At 52.7% G+C, this 18,510-nt stretch overlaps 1 protein-coding gene across 10 annotated transcripts in view; it reads left to right on the top strand.

The window, feature by feature from the left end:
* NLRC5 (NLR family CARD domain containing 5) overlaps nucleotides 1-16,045 on the top strand; it is a 55,921-nt gene extending 39,876 nt beyond the window's left edge. For 7 of the 10 annotated variants that reach the window (XM_021704485.2, XM_044911427.1, XM_044911430.1 and 4 more), the window contains 17 exons: nucleotides 2,152-2,238; nucleotides 2,719-2,796; nucleotides 3,596-3,679; nucleotides 4,226-4,309; nucleotides 5,797-5,880; nucleotides 6,517-6,600; nucleotides 9,046-9,129; nucleotides 10,388-10,471; nucleotides 10,860-10,943; nucleotides 11,258-11,341; nucleotides 11,481-11,558; nucleotides 11,804-11,887; nucleotides 11,973-12,044; nucleotides 12,324-12,407; nucleotides 14,081-14,164; nucleotides 14,427-14,510; nucleotides 15,336-16,045. In XM_021704485.2, the coding sequence (XP_021560160.1) occupies nucleotides 2,152-2,238; nucleotides 2,719-2,796; nucleotides 3,596-3,679; nucleotides 4,226-4,309; nucleotides 5,797-5,880; nucleotides 6,517-6,600; nucleotides 9,046-9,129; nucleotides 10,388-10,471; nucleotides 10,860-10,943; nucleotides 11,258-11,341; nucleotides 11,481-11,558; nucleotides 11,804-11,887; nucleotides 11,973-12,044; nucleotides 12,324-12,407; nucleotides 14,081-14,164; nucleotides 14,427-14,510; nucleotides 15,336-15,474 (1,462 nt within the window). In that variant the 3' untranslated portion in view covers nucleotides 15,475-16,045. The remainder of the gene's footprint in view (nucleotides 1-2,151; nucleotides 2,239-2,718; nucleotides 2,797-3,595; nucleotides 3,680-4,225; nucleotides 4,310-5,796; nucleotides 5,881-6,516; nucleotides 6,601-9,045; nucleotides 9,130-10,387; nucleotides 10,472-10,859; nucleotides 10,944-11,257; nucleotides 11,342-11,480; nucleotides 11,559-11,803; nucleotides 11,888-11,972; nucleotides 12,045-12,323; nucleotides 12,408-14,080; nucleotides 14,165-14,426; nucleotides 14,511-15,335) is intronic. The other 3 variants (XM_044911426.1, XM_044911428.1, XM_044911432.1) reach the window with 2 other exon arrangements.
* The last annotated feature ends 2,465 nt before the right edge of the window (nucleotides 16,046-18,510 follow it).

Below are 18,510 nucleotides of genomic sequence, written 5' to 3' on the forward strand. Positions count from 1 at the left end.
CACTGACCTCTATCTCTGAAACTAATAATACACTATATGTTAACTACCTTGAATTTAAATTATAAAACAGAAAAAAAAACTTTCAGAAAAGCAGAGAAGATACCAACAAGTAGAGAGACTGATGTTGAAGACTCATATCCTTAGCGCCTGGGCTTGACAGTTCTTCACGGTTCTCCATATTTGCTTCGTCTTTTAATTTTTTTTGGCTAAATTGTTCTCAAGCTATAGATCTCATAAAACATGGCTCCTAGACATTTCACCATAAATTTAAAAAAATGAGGACATTTCCTACACAATTGCGGTTGAATGAGGACACCCAGGAGGATCGGTGGCAATTCTGAGTGTTGTGATGGCCCAGTCCAATCTAAAAGTTCCCACTGTCCCCAGATGGGGCAGCTGGCTCATCGGACCCAGGATCCAGTCAAGGCCCACACTGGTATGGGGTGGCGATGGCTCTTAGGACTCTTAATCTGTGTCACCCACCCTCCCTGGTTTCTTGTGGACAAAACCGCCCGCTGGGCTGTGTCTACACTCGCTGGCTCTGTCTGGTGCCTTCCTCCTGAAGTCACTGCGTTTGTTCCTCTAAACCCCTGACATTCCCAGAATGGAAGTTAGATCCGAAGGCTACAGGAGACTCAGTTACATAAATTTGTCCAAAACCCTGACTCCGTGGGCAGTGCTGGGCACGTGTCAGCACAGCCAATGACGAGGCACATGAAGCCTGGTTGTTCTCCAAAATACCATTCTTTTTTTTTTTTTTTAAAGATTTTATTTATTTATTTGACAGAGACAGAGACAGCGAGAGCAGGAACACAAGCAGGGGGAGTGGGAGAGGGAGAAGCAGGCTTCCCGCTGAGCAGGGAGCCCGATGCGGGGCTCGATCCCAGGACCCCGGGATCATGACCTGAGCCGAAGGCAGACGCTTAACGACTGAGCCACCCAGGCGCCCCCCAAATACCATTCTTGTTCAATTGTGGTACAATAGACATAAAATCTACCATCTTAACCATCCTTAAGGGTACAGTTCAGGAGTGTTAAATACATTCTTATTGTTCTGCAGCCGCAACTCTTTTCTTGGAAAACTGAAACTTTGTCCCCATGACATGCATCCCTGTTTCCCCCTACCCCAGCCCCTGGCAGCCACCACTCTCCTTCTCAATCCACGGATCTGACTGCTCTAGGGACCTCCTGTAAGTGGGATTGCGCAGGATTTATCTTCTCTGTGACTGGCTTGTGTCCCTCAGCATCACGGCCTCAGGGTTCATCCACACTGCAGCAGGTGTCAGAGTTTCCTTCCTTTTCAAGGCTGACTGATGTCGCATTGTAGGTAGCCACCGCGTTTTGTTGATCCGTTCATCCGTCCGTGGACCCTTGGGTGGTTCCACCTTTTGGCTGAGGTGCTTAATGCTGTTGCGACCATGGGTGTGCAAATACCTCTTTGTGTCTCTGCTGTCAGTTCTTTTGGGTGTATACCCAGAATTGCTGGATCGCCCAAAATAACACTTTAAAATAAAACTTTTCATACTCTAAAAATAATCCGTACTCGTTGTAGAGATTTGTGGAAAATCCAGATGAACATAAGAAAATAGTACTTCAAAAAAAAAAAACCTCAACATAACTTCAAAAGCAGAAATATTTTAAACAGCTCTCTTTTTTCCTGCTTCTAAATTAATGCATGCACATTGTAGAAAGTCCAGAAAAATATTGGAAACTGTGGAAGAAAGGAAAAAACCACTTGTGAGAATTCTACCATCTAAACAACCATCATTAGCTTTTAATATATTTTCCTCGTATCTCCGTCTCCCTGTTTCTGTCCATGTTTTCTTCTCTCTCCATACATATTTTTCCTTTTTTAAATACAAAATGGGAATGTTTTATATATGTTTTATTTCCTTATCTTTGCCATGCAACACTATATGGCCCTTTCCTTAAGTCTAAAACTATTGTTTAAAAAAGGACTATTTTCTGTTTGGATTGTTGCAGTAACTGTCAGAACAAAGATGATGTTAATTTCCCGTTTTACGCTTGTGCTTAGTTGTGTAATTTTATAGTTTTTAAACCAGCAAAACCAAAAAGCCTCTGAGCCCCACACTTGCCCCCCACCCCCGGCTCACCCTGGGGGACCTTCATCTCCTTCTGCTTCTGCAACAGGGTGGAGGAGCCGTGGGTAGGCAAAGCCGGGGTGCTCACCCTGCTAGAAGTCTGCACGCAGGCCTCAGGCAACATCACTGAAATAAGGTGAGTGGAGGGAGAAGGCCCCTCAGAAGTCTTCATCTTTTCATGACTATTGGGACCATCCCTCACCTAGACATCAGTCTCTTGCCCTGTGGGGTAATAGCTGTGTCACTAGCAAATTCTCTAGATCCCCAAGATGGCAGGGGATACACATTTGTTGGGACCTGTGCAGTAATCAAGCTACAGAGCCAGAGAGAGGAAGGCAGCCACAGAATTAAGACAAAGAGCTGGTGGATCCCAGGTAGACACAGGTGGGAGTCCACACTGATTGTCTGGAAGTGGCCCCTGGATTACAGTAAACACACATTGTGGTTCTAGGACTAGAGGTGACAGAATGACGTGGAGTAGCTAAGAGCAAAGGCTTTGGAGTCCCACTGACCTATGTCCAGATCCCTGCTGGGTCTGGGAGCTCAGAGTCAGTAGACTGGCAGCCGAAGGCGGAGCTGCTTCGGACCTCATGCTGGCTACCCCTTCTCTCCTCAGCATTTCCGAGATCCAGCAGCAGCTCTGTCTCCAGTTGGAGTTTCCCCGTCAGGAGAACCCAGAGGCCGTGGCCCTCAGGTGGGACCTAGTACCTGGGCCCCCATGGGCATGCGTAGCTGGTGATGGGCTGGGGGTGGGGGTAACTGCTGCTTCTGATCAATAGTTCTCGTGCCTTGCTCAGTGTCCTTTGATGTCCAAAGTGTCTACCTGGCCAAAGAGTTCTGGCCCAACCTGCCCAGCCCCACCCCAAACCTCAGTCTCAGCTCCAGTCATCCCCACCACCTTTTAGTTCCCCCAACACCACCTTGCTCCGTTTGACCTCAGGGCCTTTGCACGGGCTGTTTGTGGACCAGAATGTTCTCTCCTCCCCTACCCTCTTTCTCCTTTTCTCCTTTCTCCTCTACCCTCCTGACTAACTCCCCCCTTATCCTTCAAGTCTCAACTTAAATGCCGCCACCTCAGGAAAGCCCCTCTGAACCCCCAGATGTAGTCAAGTTCTCCCATGATCCACCCTTATAGATGCCTGGATTCACAGCACCCCTGATCCATACAGCACATTTTGGAAATTAAAATGTCACCCCTTTTGAGTGAATGCAGCCCTGCATGTGTACATTCTGGGGAACAGACCACAGCCGGTTCTCAGCCCCAACTCACCTCTTTAGCTGAGTCCCCTTGTGCAGTGAACAACCTGCACAGCCATACCAGCTGCCCCATCTGGACTTCTTAAAAGCACTTCCCATAGGTGAATAGAAAACTGTGGGACTTTACTTCATTAGTGTTTATTTATTCCTAAAAGGTAATCTCCTTGTAGGCAAGGACTGCGTCCCCAATAGTGACCCAGGTGTTCAGAAACTCCTGCCTCCCTGTCTACCTCCAGGTTGGCTCACTGTGACCTTGGGACCCACCACAACCTTCTTGTCTGGCAGCTGATGGAGACATGTGCCAGGCTGCGGCAGCTCAGGTCAGAACCCCGAAACACGGGGCGCCTGGGTGGCTCAGTCGTTAAGCGTCTGCCTTCGGCTCAGGTTATGATCCCAGGGTCCTGGGATCGAGCCCCGCATCGGGCTCCCTGCTCCGCGGGAAGCCTGCTTCTCCCTCTCCCACTCCGCCTGCTTGTGTTCCCGCTCTCGCTGTGTCTCTCTCTGTCAAATGAATAAATAAAATCTTTAAAAAAAAAAAAAAGAACCCCGAAACACCATCTAGGGCCCTGAGTTCTCTGGTCATCCCCCAGTGCCCACACCAGACCACATGGAAGAGGCTGGCCAGTCCGGGATGGGAATGAGCAGAGCCCGGGGCAGCATTACTTCCTCTGGCCTTCTTGCTTCCCTAAGCAGGAGAGAATCCCACTTGGCCAGTGGGGGGAGAGCCCCAGGGTGGCATAGATGCCCCCACCGGGAGCTCTTGGGTGGTTCTTTCCCCTCTCTTGGGCTCCCCATCTCTGTGTGCTGGATGATCCTGGAGGTGCATCCAACCTGAAATCCTCTGGACTATGCTCGGGCCTTTTCAGCTTGTCCCAGGTGAACCTCTGCAACACTAGCTCCCTGCTTCTGCAAAGTCTCCTGGAGGCCCTCTCCGAGCTGAAGACATTCAGGTACGCAGATGAGTATGTTCACTCGCCCGCCCATGCTCTGCCCCACACTTCCTGCGCTCCCCAGCCCTGGGCTCAGAGGAACTCTGTGTCCACACCCCAGGGGCTGGGACCACTCTCGGCCCTGGTTATGATGGCAGAGTGTGTGGTCATCCACATGACCACGTGGCAAGAATGAGTTCCTCTTTAATGCTTTCTCTTTTCCTTTCTTCCCCCCTTTATTATTTGAAATAACTGCAAACGAACAGATAGACCTAGGAGCAGTTCCGTATACCATTTTCCCAAATTCACCCCTTGTCAATATTTTTTCCCATTTGCTCTTTCTCCCTCCCTCCCTCCTTCCTCGCCCTTCCCTTCTGTTCTTCTCCTCTCTCCCTCTTTTTCTGAGCCATTTGAAAGTAGTTGCATAAACACACCCCTTCACCCCTTACTATTTCAGTGAATTTCCTAAGAACGAGAACATTCCTTCCCACAATCCAGTAAACGTGTAAGATGCAGGAAATTTAACATTGGTACGCTATCGTTATCAAAACTACCATTCATATTCCAATTTTGCCAAATGTCCCGGTCATGTTGTTTGTTGCATTTTTTTTTTTTTCCAGTCCTGGATTCCACCTAGGATCACACACTGCACTTAATTGTCATTTGCCTTTTGTCTCCAATTTGGAATGGTCCTCAGCCCCTCTTTGTCTTGCATGATATTGTCATGACATTTACATCTCAGTGATTTTGTCAGACGTCCTTCAGTTTGGCTTCAGTGTTTCTTCAGGTTAGATTTAGGTTCTGCAGTGGGGCAGAAATCTCACAGAGGTGATGTTACATTCTCCTCGGGAGGCACACATTGTCTCTTTGTCCCCTGACTGATAGTAACTGTGATCACCCCGTGAAGGTGGGGGTGTCTGCCAGCTTCCTTCCCCTGCAAAACTACTGTTTCCCCCTTTCTAATTAACCCATATCTTGTAGGGAGACACTTTAAGACGCTGTAGATATCCTGTCCTTCCTCACGTTATCACCTACTAATTTCAACCTCCGTTGATAATTCTTGCCTGATTCAAATGTCAGTAGGATGGTTGCAAAATGGAGCTTTTCTCACTTTTAGTTCTCTTTTAATCTAGCTGATTGCATCAAGGGGAAGGTGTCCTTTTGGTGCTAGTGTATCTTTAACACCTCTCTCATAACTGCTACTCATTTTGGTGGTTTAAGTAAAGATGCAGAGCTTGTGGTAAAAGCCAATTAGCTAGCTAGACTTCCAGGGATGCCCAGGAATCCCTGGCAAGGGGGATTGTTGCTACCTGACTGTGGTTTAGGGAAATATTCAACTAGTCCAAGCTGTATCTAAGCTTAATGATTCCATGGTGGGGGAGATTTATGAAGGGAAGGAGGGTGCCATCCCCCTGCCCCAGCCCTCCTCCTTGCCCTCTGCTATCAGCATTCTGAGCTCTCAAGACCCAGAGCCCCTGCCCGACCTGCTGCCCTTTGACCCCCACCAGGCTGACCTCCAGCCATGTGAGCTCCGAGGGCCTGGCCCACCTGACATCTGGTCTGAGCCACTGCCACCACCTGGAGGGGCTGGAGTGAGTCGCAGGGTTGGGGGGGGGCGGTACGGGAAGGGATGGCCCAGCCCAGGGCAGGGGTGAAGAGGACAGCTGGGCCTTTGGTAAGGTGGGTGGTGGGACTTCAGCCTCTCGCTTGGCTCCCTGATGAAGCCCAGCAGCCTTGGGTGTGGCCCGGGAAGGCTGAGCACTGTCTTCTTGGTCCCAACTTATCAGTAGCTCAGAGTGACCCAGGACGAATAACGGTGCCTGTCTGGGCTTGGGCTGGCTCACGTAAAATGTAAAGTGGGGGTCATCACCCTTCTCTGCCAGGGGTGGCTATGGGTGTCAGGGTACAGGGAGGGCTGTGGGGCCGAAGGCATCACTGCACGTGTGTGTGTGTGTGTGTGTGTGTCCCCTGTCCCTGGCTTCCTCTTTCTCAGCCCTCATCCAGGACATCCTTTCTCAGCTGGGTCAGCTGAGATGGCCATGCCCCCTCCTCAGGGACCCCAAAGCCCGGCCCTTGGAGCCAGCAGTGCCCCCGAGAGGCCTGGACAAAGAGGGTGGGCCAGGATCTGCAGAGCCCCAGCTGCCCCCCACAGGGAGCTAGTGAGACTGCTCAGCTGCAGGAGCCGGGCAGGCTTGTCTAACACTCACCTCGTACTTGGTCCCCTCCAGCTTGTCCAACAATCAGTTTGGTGAGGAGGACGCCGAAGTGCTGATGGGGGTCCTTGAGGGGATGTGCCGGCTGAAGAGGCTCGAGTAAGTGGTGGTGGTGTGAAGGGAGGTGGGGCGGGGAGGTGGGGAGGAGCTGGGAGTAGGCCTAGGAAATTCTGCATCTCTTGTAACACCAACTGTGACATACCTGAATGGATACGGGATAGGTAACAGGTGAGCCAGTTGCCCTCCCTTTTACTCCCTTACCTGGCTCTGAGTGCCATCAAAATGCTTGATCCCTGGAAATAAAATACTCACTCACACTGACCCAAGCCAGACATTGACTGGCTTGTGTCACAGAAAATTACAAGGCAGCTAACTTCAGGCATGGCTGTATCCAGGGGTTCTGTATTTGTTCTCTCTCTCTCCGCCCCATCCCCACCCCCATCCCCATCTTGACTTCATTCTCAGGCAGGTCATCCCTGCAGTGGCAGGCTTCCTTTCTACCAGCTTCGCAAAAAGGGAGCACCTTTCTCTCTGTAGTTACAACACAAGGCTCTAGATGATTCTCACTGGACTAGCTCAGGTCACATGCCCACCCCTAAGCCAAGCACTGTGGATCTAAGCACACAGTCTTCTGAGTGGCTGGATCTGGGTCACATGCCCACCCAACTGTCTGGGCTTGGGGGGCCAGTGGTGTTTCAGGGTGCTGTTGTCAGAAGGAGGGGAAACGAACTGGGGGCAGGTAAGACTGGCAACGTTTTTACTCTCACCTATAATTTGGAAGTCACCAAGTTCCAGCAAGAGCAGAATCAGTCTCAGTGTGAAGGACAGGTTCCCCGCCCCCGCCGACCCCGTGCCCAGACATAACAGCATCTAGATGGAACCTTTTACATGGTATCGTCTGCCGTTAATCTCTAAGTTTCTCTGATGACCAAAAATACACCCTAGTTATTATAAAAAGTTCTGTAATTACAGAAATATGTAACAAAGGACACGAAATCCTCTGGCAGTGACACCCCCTGGGGAAACCGCTGTGAATGAGCAGTTTGTGAATTTTCCTCCAGATATTTTTCAACATATGTGTTGAATACAGTTTAAAAGTAGCCTTCTGACTTTTTGCCCCTTAACAATAAAATTCTCCTTTGTCCCTTTTTGCTTGTCCTGGGGACTGGGGTGTGGATGGTATCGGAGAGACCTTTGGCCAGAGGACCCACATGTCTTTCTCACAAGCTGTTTCTTTGGCCTCCCTCCCATGTGCCTTCACCTCTGCTCAGCCTCCCTTCGTTCTGGAAGCTTTTGTTGCTGGAGGGGGTGGGGGTGGGAGGGAGTGTTGGAGGCCCAGTGAGATCATTGATTGGCTCATGCATGCATTTGACAGGTGTTTACCTGGGCACCTGGGCCAGGGCCTGGGGCTGGAGGTACTGCAGAGAACAGGACAGATGTGTGACCCTTTTCTGCTTCCTAGGCTACTAGGACGGCTCCTTACCTCTCACCTCCTTGGCCGCCCCAACTCTGAAGTGGGCATAATGAAGAACGGGGATGGATCCCCACTGCCCAGATACCTCTGCCCATTTCAGATCTGTCATTTCTGAGTGTTTCCTCCCTGCCACCAGCTGGCTTCTTCTACCTGTCCATCTGTGGCCAAATGGTCCGGGGCATGGACCCTGGTTAGGAGCCACACCCCCTGGGTTCAACTCTTGGGTTGACGGCTGTCCCAGTTTCCCTGGGGCCCAGAGTCCCACATCCTGGAGCCCCCCTCAATTCTAGGCAGACCAGGACACCTCTGAATGTGTGAGCCTGGGCAAATTACTTAACTTCTCTGTGCTTTTCTCCCCGTCTTAACTTTGGGGATAATAGCTGTACCTACCTTCTAGGGTTGTGGCAAGGATTAAATGAGATAATACGTATGAAGTCCTTAGAACAGAGCCTGACACGGAATTCACACTCTGCAAGTATTGGCGGCGGCGGCGGCTGCTGCTACTACTACTACTACTACTACTATTATTATTATTATTCCCCTCTCCTGCCCAGGCTGAGGGCCTGAAGGAGTGTGATCTCATGGGTGATGCATGGTAGGGGTCCAGGAACAGGAGTCCTGTGGCCTTGGGTTCTGTTCCTGATGCTTCTACTTTCCATGTGGCCTTGAACAAGCTCTCTGATAATGCTCGGAGCCTCAGTGTGCCTCATCTGCAAAATGGGGACGAGAGAGTTCTGTCTCTCAGGACGGCCCCGAACTCAGTGCTCGGCCTCGAGTGTATGCCCACTCTGTGGTCGCTAGGTTGCCTGGTCAGCCGTCCGGGTCCCGTGTGATTCGGAACACAGACCTGCTGCCTGGGTAGCCTTACTCGTGCAGAGAAACAGCCTCTGGGTGTCTCGTGCAGTTTCGTTTTTGTACACTGTGTCTACTCAGTGTGGATGTAAGTGGCTATCTTGGAGGTCCCTGGGGATTACTGAGCACCGAGGCCTCAAGACTGGATGGGGCCTCGGTCTGCACCTGGGAACCAACCCCAGTGATGCCGAGTCCTCCTCTGGCCTCCTTTCCTCCAGCCTCAGCCATCTCCCGCTCAGCAGCTCCGCCCTGGCCATGCTCACTCAACGACTAAGCCACATGACCCTCCTGCAGAGCCTCCGGTGAGTGGCCAAGGGACCCCATGGGAATGAGTGGGAGGACTTGCCCCAGCTCTGTGGTGACCACCCGCCCAGGGAAGCACTAGCGGCATTTCCCTGAAGACCCTCCGTGGCTCCCATCCTGGGGACGTTGCTGCCCTCTCAGGTCGGTGCCCATCGCTCTTGCCTTCCGGTGCCACCAGCTCCCTCCAGCTACAGAAGTGACCGGAAGGGGTTGAGCCCGAGTCCTGGAATAGCCCTTAATGTGCACACATTCCTCTGTGTGCTTGTTCGCATGTCTGATTCCACGCACCAGTGTTGCCTAGATTCTGCATTTCTAACAAGCTCCCAAGTGATACCAATCCTGGGGGCCGTAGACCAGTAATGAGGGTCTAGACTCCAATCTGGTGATCTTGACATTCTCCCTGTGGGCCCCTGGCCACCTTGATTAACAGATATAACACTTTCTTTTCTTGGGATTTTGCGAAATACAAAATGCAGTGACTACAGATAAACCCAAGAGACAACACAAAGCATCGCTTTGTGTCTCCCCAAGTCCCCACCCCCATACTGGCCGAGTAGAGTCCACGACGGAAGAGGTCAGAGAGTTCTGGGAAGCATATCAGATGGGACTAGGTCATTTCGTCCAAAATTAATTTTTAGAAAGGCACTTCCCTAAAGTTTAATTTGTGAAATGAAAGAAAACAAAACAATCTTCAAATTCTCAACACAGGGCTGAGACAGTTGGACTCCGCAGGCTTGTTGGGTTTTGTTTTCGCCATTCAAGGGGGCAGGGCAAGGTCAGGGTGCAGAAAGGGCAATAAAGTGGCTTTATGGAAAAGCCCAGCATTTGCACCGATCAGAACACCTATGCCGTGGAGAAATGATTTGCCTGGATTGCGGAGCCCTGTGAAATTAGCTTTCAGCCAGGGTGGCCCGGTGCTTCCTGACACAGAGGCTGTGGCAAAGCCTGGCCAGACCAAAAACTATGGCCACGGCTCCCGGGCAGGGGACAGGGGCGTTCTGGGCTTGCATTTCCACCTTGCCTGGGAGTCACGAGCGGTCCTGGGCCAGTCATGGCTCTTCCCTGGGCTCAGTTTTCTCATCTGGACTCTGGGTCCAGTGCTTCCTACCTTGCCTGTCCCCCTCCCCAGCCCCTGAAGTTTAGTGATTGGCATATGGGTTCCTGGATGTATAAAAGCTTTGCAAACTGTAGAGTTCTTAGCACAGCACCTGCAAAGGCCTAGGCCCCTGCTCCTGACCAAGGCCTCTGCTCCTCCAGCCTGAGCAGGAACGGTATTTGTGATGTCGGCTGCTACCAGCTTTTCGAGGCTCTCAGAGCGGCCAGCTGCTTGCAGGAGCTGGGGTGAGTTGCCTAGCCCTCCCCCAACCCAAGACAACTTTGGCAGGGTCAGATGACAAAAACAAGGGGCTCCCTGATGGAGTATGCCCTGCCCAGCTTAGTCCCACTTCCCACTGCATGACCCCGGGCCTAGACCTTCAAGAGACCCCAAGATAGGGTGTGAGAGTGTGGACTGCAGCAAGAGGGATTCAGGTCAGACATCGGGGAGAAGATCCTAAACAGAAGACAAGGGTTTGAAGTCCTCACCTAACACAGGGTGAGGGGACTCGCTCAGTGTGAGCGGGGGCCTCCCTCCAGATTTCAGCCTGCTCTTCTGTTCGGGGAGGAGGATGTGGACAAAATGACCTGGGTGGCAGGCGGATGGTTCCAGTTCTACTGTTCTCTCCCCAAGCTTGAGCCACAACCAGATCAGAGACATCGGTGCCCAGCACTTAGCTGCCGTCCTGCCAGGGCTGCCCGAGCTCAGGAAGATCGAGTGAGTGGTCAGTCCTACTGTCGGGGGCCCTCAGTAGCCACACGGCGGTCGGGAGTGACACTGACCCTGGCTCAGGCTGACATTCCTCCCCCACCCTCAGTGTCCAAGTGGTGGGGCTGGCTTACGTGTAACTGCCCTGCCAACTTTGAGACCTTCAGCCAGCGCAGGCCCTGCTCCTCTCTGGCCCTTTCTGCCCCATCAGGCAGAGAAGGTGTGTGGCAGGGCTGTGGTCTCTTGAGCCCTAGCAGGGGCGGTGGGGCGGTGGGGTGGGGGGACCTGGGTGTCCAAGGGTCAAATGTCTGCCCCGCCCTCAGCCTCTCAGGGAATGGCATTGGCCCAGATGGGGGAGTGCGGTTGGCAGAGTCTCTCGCCCTTTGCAAGCACTTGGAGGAGCTGATGTGAGTGTGTCCCCACTGCCCTCTGCCCTTTGTGTCCCCACCGCCCTCCTGGCCTTTGTGGTCCCCAGGGGGCCCAGGGTAGTGCAGGGGTCTGGAGCCAGCCTGCCCGGTGCTCAGCCTCATCCCTCTCGTCTTCCAGGCTTGGCTACAATGTCCTGGGGAATATCACAGCCCTGGAGCTGGCCCAGAGACTGCCCCAGCACCTGAGAGTCCTGCAGTGAGTGTCCCTCCGCTGGGGGGGGCTTCTGCTGGGCTGGCTGGGTGGGGTTCCCCGGGAGCGCTGGGTTATCAAGGCCCCCACTGACTGAGCTGCCCGGCCTTAGGTCAAACCGTGGTACGTGGTTGTAGGCCTGCCTGCCTGCACCCTGCCCACTCCCTTGATTCTGGAGTCTGGAAGGCTCCCAATCCCCACACCCGGTCCCCCCCCCAACTCCCCTCACCCACCCACTCCCCTTTCCCCAGCCTGCCATCTAGCGGTCTGAGTCAAGAGGGGGCGCTGATCCTGAGCCAGGCCCTGGATGGACGCCCATATGTGGAGGAGATCAAGTGAGTGGGGGCCATGGAGCCCGGGCAGAGGAGCAGCCAGGGAGGGTCTGGGGGCTCCTCTCACAAGTCTCTTCCTGCCCTACAGCTTGGCAGAGAACAGTCTGGCCAGAGAGGTCCCACATTTCCATCAGGGGCTCCCCCTGCTCAGGCAGATAGAGTAAGTAACCTCTGCTGACTACCTGGGGAGCTGGGCTGGGGAGGGGGGCAGCCCTTCTCTGACACCTGGGAAGGCCTTTGAAGTGACAGAGGCCTCAGGTATAAGGGAGCCTGGGGCAAAAAGGGGCACCTTCCTAAGTCTCCCCCCCCTTCCCCCCCCCCCCCCCCGCCACTCCTCTCCCTCCTACTCTGACTGCACGGTGGGGCAGAAGCAAGCCGGCTGGCTGGAGATGCCCCTGACTCAGATACCCTTTCATCCCATCCTCTTGTTTGTCCCCAGCCTGGTTTCGTGTGAGATTGACAACCACGCTGCCAAGCCCCTTGCCGCCAGCCTGGCTCTCTGCCCAGCCCTGGAGGAAATCCTGTGAGTGCTTGGACGAAGCCTGAGCTGGGAAAAGCAGGTGTCTGGGGGCCTGGCCTGGCTGCCCACCACTGTCCAGCCTAAAACTGGTCACCTTCCTCCCCAACCGGCCCCCCATCTGTAAATGGGGAAGGTCATTCTTACTTAAACCTCCTTTCGAGGAAGTTTGAACCTTTTGGCCATTGAGCGATGTTGGGCAAATCCATTCAGCCCCTCCTGCCTGTTTCCTCACCTGTGGAGTGGCAGAGGGGAGGCGGGGAGGTAGACTAGCCGGTCTCTAAAAGCTCTTTGCCCCTGACCTTCCCTTTGGGAGGTGGCTGGATGGATCACCTCACCTGGTTTATGGAGCCTCAATTTATAAACCACCTGCTCGTAGTGAAACATGGCTGAAACCAGCATGCCCCCCACCTGCCTGCTGGCCATACCCACCTCCCTCTTGGCAATCAGAGGCGCTCTGACCTTGGGCAGCCACAGGGGCGAACCACACTGCCAGGACTAGCCTGCAACCCTGACCACGCGATGGAAGAAAATACTGTTTCCTAGGGTACAGGATGCAGGGGATTCTAAGGGGATATTAGGTTTGCATCTTAAAGGGCTTTTTAAAAACATTTTTATTTAAATTCAAATAACATAAAATGTATTATCGGTTTCGGAGGTACAGGCTTGTGATTCATCAGGTTTATATAACACCCAGTGCTCGTTACATTACATGCCCTCCTTCATGTCCGTCACCCAGTTACCCCCTCCCTCCATGCCCCTTCCTCTCCAGCAACCTCAGTTTGTTTCCTATGATTAAGAGTCTCTTATGGTTTGTCCATCTTAAAGGTTTTAATCTTTCTCATTACATGACACCAAAGAGAAAGTCTCAGATCCATGCTAAGGCATCTTTAACACCTAACAGTGGTGATTCTCCTTATTTATTTATTTTTTGCTTGAAAAGCCAAGAAATATTGTATATGACCATGGAGCAGATAATTATTTCATACCAAAGATAAATTAGAGATTAGCCAGTGCAACCTAATTGTCATGGTCTTGAAATACTCCCGCGCCAGAGAGGGCTTGAATTTTTTCCGCTTCAGTTTTTCTTTGCGAGTCTCCCTTTTTAACCAGCAGGGGGCAGGCCACAGGCTCAGCACCTTTGGAAGGACATAGGTTCCAACTAGAAGTTAATACTGTTGTCTGTGCTGTGTTTATCCTTGTAACTACCTTCTATTTAGGGTTGTCAACACAGGTTTCCCACTGATAGTAGTGACAAGTATTTCCTAAGATTAATTTCTTAAAGTAAAAAAAAAAAGCAGGGGGGAGGACTGCTTTAAAGAAAAATGGGGTGCATGGATAGGGCAAACATTATGATGGAGGCACATGCAAGGTAGAAGTTTGGATCAGGACATTGTTGCTGCAGACCATGTGCTCTGAATTCTCTGGACAGCCAGCTCTCAAGCTGTCTGGGTTCTTGAGAGATGACCAGCTCAAAAATGCAGTTGGGGGGAGGAAGGGAACACCTCCGTCCTGAAAAGTCTTCAGGGAGGGCACACAAGCTCCCAATCAAGTGGCCTTTCTTGCACCTGCGTGGCAACCTCCGCCATTGGCCCCCAGCCCTCCCTACCTGCCACCTTGTCTCTGCCCCTCGACCTCACTGTTCTGCCACCACTGACCTCAGGACCCCTCCCCTGCAGGCTGTCCTGGAATCTGCTCGGGGATGAGGCGGCTGCGGAGCTGGCCCAGGTCCTGCCGCAGATGAGCCGGCTGAAGAGAATGGAGTATGAGGGGCACATCCTGGGAAACCAGAACTGGGGGAGGACATGAAGGGGGACCTGCATCCTTGGGGACAGCCAAGAGGCCACTGGGTCAGGCCCCTGCCAACCTTAGCTCTCCCTGGGTCCCAGCCTTCAGCCTTCCTGCTGCACTGTTGTCTGTTGGGTTCTGTAAGCATCTTGGCCTGGGGGCGGGGCATATAGGGGAGCCCATCTCCCACACTCATGCCAGTTTCTCTTTCCCCTTTCTCTGCTATCTGTTGAGAAGCCTGGAGAAGAACCAGATCACAGCTTGTGGAGCCTGGCTCCTGGTCGAAGGGCTGGCACAAGGGTCTGGCATCCAAGTCATTCGGTAAAAGGGGCTCACAGGGGCAGGGATGATGGGTGGGAGGCCACACCGACCTCTACAATGGAAGGGGACTCCCTGTAGGAGGGGCAAGACCTGGCTTGGGGATTATCAGAAGAGACTTAAGTTTCTCCACCAAGAATTTGGCAGCACACGGACCTGGATCAAATCCCAGCTCTGCCATTTGCCAGTTACGGAACTTTATGTCAGTAACTCAATCTCTCTTGACCTCAATTTCCTCATCTGTAAAGTGGGCTCAGCGATAGTATCTACCTCAGAAAGTTGCTGTGAGGACTAAACGATTATATAAAGCACTGAACCCAATACCTAGCACATAGTAAGCACTTAAAAATGGTATAATCAGAGCCACCACATACAGCCGTATAGGTTGTGCACTGCACAAAGTCATTGCCTCTACAGGCCATCATTCACATAGTAGATATGTTGGATTTCTAATAAATGTAGTGAAGTGGCTTGTTTAATAGAAATCAATATTTCATGACAATTTCAAATGATGGAAGTAAAGTGTTGTGAAGAAGGGGAGCGTTTTCCTTATTTGCACAAATATGTCATACGAGCATGGTCCTGGCTGCGATCACGAGCTCCTAGGGATGAAGACTGAGTGGGAGAAGTCAGGAGCTGGGTGTGGAGGACACCATCCCCCTAGGGGGGCCATGCTGGTTTAAGCTTCCTCTGCCAGGTAGCTCTGGGCACGCATGGTTCTTCCCCTCTTGAGCCTGGGTCTCCGCATCTGTAGATGGGACAGGGGATGGAGACAAGAGGATGAGCAAGCCGCTCCTAGAGCTGAGTGCCTGTCTCTGTGCCCTGCAGCCTCTGGAACAACCCCATCTCCCCCGACATGGCCCAGTGTCTGCAGAGCCAGGAGCCCAGGCTGGACTTTGCTTTCTTCGACAAGCAGCCCCAGCCCCTCGGGGTAGTTGATGGCCCCCCTCGAGATCCTTCGAATTGAGCCAAGTGAAGCCAACTTCCACTCACCAGGACAGAGGGCTCAGGAAAAGAGCCTCAGCTGGGTGCCCCTGCGTGCTGCCCCAAGAAGGAGGGGCATATTTGTCTTGCCACGGTCTTCAGGAAGCGACCAGGAACCTTACATGGCCAAAAGACTACCCTGTATTGCATGGGACAGGCATGACCAGTTGGGGACATGTCACACAATGAAAGTGTCATGATGTGATATGTGACACGGGTCACACACGGCAGAATTCTATGCGACGTTCTGTGGAACTTGCAGCGTGGCCTTGGGGTCAGTGGCATGGGTCCTGGCACCACACCGTGGCAGGCCACATGATCTGTGGTTCGCACAGGACATGTGACAGATGCTCCTATCATACAACATGTGGCTGGCCAGATCCCCTCAGGCTGGTATAAAATCTAATTTATTACTTTTTAAAGCCAAGGATGTATTTATACATTGCATTTTCAGAGCAGTATGGCCAGGGAGTGTTCTCCATCCAGAAATGGGATGGGGAGAGTGTCCAAGCACTGACTAGCCCAGAGGCCTGAGGGCCAAGCCAGGACTCAGCCACGAGGCTTTTGGATGAGTCCTGTCTTGCCTCAAGCCTCAGTTTTCCCATTTGTAAATGGGATGGCTCCCTCCTCTTGAACCCTAGCTTCCAAAGACTTTGGGCCCAGATCTAGGTATGGTCTTCGGGAATGGTGTACAGGCCCAGTCTGACCTACGTCACGGAAAAAGCCAGGTCTAAGGGTGTGGAGGTAGGCACTACCAAGATAATCAGGGATGGCCACTGGGTCTAGATACTACCTCAGCAGGATCCGGGTGAGCTCCCAGCAGGGGCTGCACGTGCTACCTGATGTTCTTGTTCTTTCCAAAAGGGCCCGAGGATGGCCCTGCCACACTTGAAGCAAAATTTGACCAATAAATGTGGATGGTGTCCCAGCCTCTACCCTGAGTCTGATGTGTCCTGCTAACTCACCAAGGTCAGGAGTGTTTCACCCCCTGCCCCAGGGCCTGGAGAGCAGGACAGACCACAGAGAGATGACCTGAGAGGAAAACTGGCCTCGGAGTCAGGAGACACGGGGTCAAGTCCAGACCCTGTCTCTGCATGGTCACGGGCTCGTGGGCAAGTTGCCTCCCCGCTCCGGAGTCAGCAGCACCATGAGGGTATTATAGAAGCTCAAAGTGTTAGAAACATTCTTTGTTTGACTTGCATGATATTTAAACTCTTTTCTGAATCAATCGTCAATGTTTAAGATTTATTTATTTATTTATTAGAGAGAGAGAGCATTAGAGGGGGGAAGGGCAGAGGGAGAAGCAGACTCCCCGCCGAGCAAGGAGCCCGATGTGGGACTCGATCCCAGGACTCCAGGATCATGACCTGAGCCGAAGGCAGTCGCTTAACCAACTGAGCCACCCAGGCGCCCAATCGTCAGTGTTTAAAAGTGAGAGCTTTTACATGAAAATCCAGATTTTCAGCTTTCATTAGGTGTTAGGGAATCGGGGAATCTGTGGAGTGGTTTGACCGTGTAGCACACACCTCTGTTTGCCCCAGTCCCCATCACTCCCCGACGTGCTCCCCTCCCTTTTGCTGCTTGCCTGGTCCTTGTGAAGGCCTGGAAATCTCCTGACCTGGAGGGGGCCACTGGTGGGTGGTACGTAAAAAAACATGGCTTGGGAAGTCAGATGGGCATGGAGTGGACTGTGACTTGACTCCTTGCTGCCTGTCTTCGAAGACAGAAACTATTTCTGGACATGGGTTAGTAATATCCCTTGGCCCCCAGGACCTTCGGAGGCGTCCAGGAAGCACAGTATACAAAGTCCCTAGTAGGCAGCAGGTACCGGTTCCATGCTAGCTCCCTTCCCCTTTCAGGGATGAGTATCATATGAGGTGAAGAGATGCTTGAAATGGTGGGAGAACAGCACCCACTGCCTGTCACCCGCCTGTGGGCTGAACAAGTAGATCACCGGAGAAGCTTTCTTCCAGAGCCACACCCCATTGTGAAAAGCAGGCCGGCGGGGTGCAGTTCCGGCCTACCACCACTAGAGGGCAGGTTGCCCCACTGGTGATTCCTGAGATGGCTTCCTTGGCCACTGAGCCCAGATTGAGGTTAAGAGGTGATGCTGGGAGCTGTTCCCGCCTGGCCCAGGAGCCTGGGATGTCCTGCCTGCTGGTGGCTTACCTGGATGGCTCAGCCCTGACCTTTGCAGCCCTCCACATTGTCGCCGGTCCCCTGGCAAGCACAAGGAGAAAGTCCTCCGGCCAAGTGCCAAGCACCCACACCCCGCGGGAGGACACTCTTATCAGGCCCAGGTCAGGGCACACCTGGCACCGAATGGTGTCATCCGCCTGGTTGTGGGGGAGGGGAGAGGCAGGCAGAGGTTCTAACAAGTGTTCCCGGAAAACTCGAGCTCCAGATTCTGTCTCGCCTGCCCAGGAAATGATGCTGAGGTGACCATGGGCCCTCGGGGTGCACCTTCCTACCCAGGGGGCCCTGTGCTGTCTTCTCTCTTTATCCAGCACTGGAGTATGAGTCCCTCCAAGCCCGAAGATGACTTGCCCAAGGAAGTCATGGCTGAGGAAGGAACAGAGCACCAAGCAGAAGCTCTAGGCCAGGTGAAATGCACACGGGGAGAGCCTCAAGCTCAGGAACACTCTCCATTTGCTGTTTATTCGTTTACTTGTTCCCCTTTCTTTCCCCTTCTGCTCTGCCCAGGTTCTAAAGCCCAAAAAACTTTCAGCAGCTGCCTTGAGATGAACGGTTTCTTCAGCACTGCAGAGTTGGCTGGGCTCAGTCACCCTGCTCGTTTTATTCATCTTCCTCTTCGGCCACCTGCTTGCTGGGAGGCCTGGACAGTTTCTCTCCAACACGGATGAGGTCCAGTGTCCCCGCCCCCTTCCTCTGAAGAGTAAGCTGTTTAAATATCTACATGAAACAAACGCAATTCAAAGAAAGTAAGGCTGTGGCCAAGTGAGCAGTGTAATGGAAATGGCACTCCCAGGTTCTGGACAAGAGTCTTCTCCCCGGGAAT

The sequence above is a fragment of the Neomonachus schauinslandi genome, chromosome 16 (assembly GCF_002201575.2).
Source record: "Neomonachus schauinslandi chromosome 16, ASM220157v2, whole genome shotgun sequence".
Taxonomy (NCBI): Eukaryota; Metazoa; Chordata; class Mammalia; order Carnivora; family Phocidae; genus Neomonachus; species Neomonachus schauinslandi.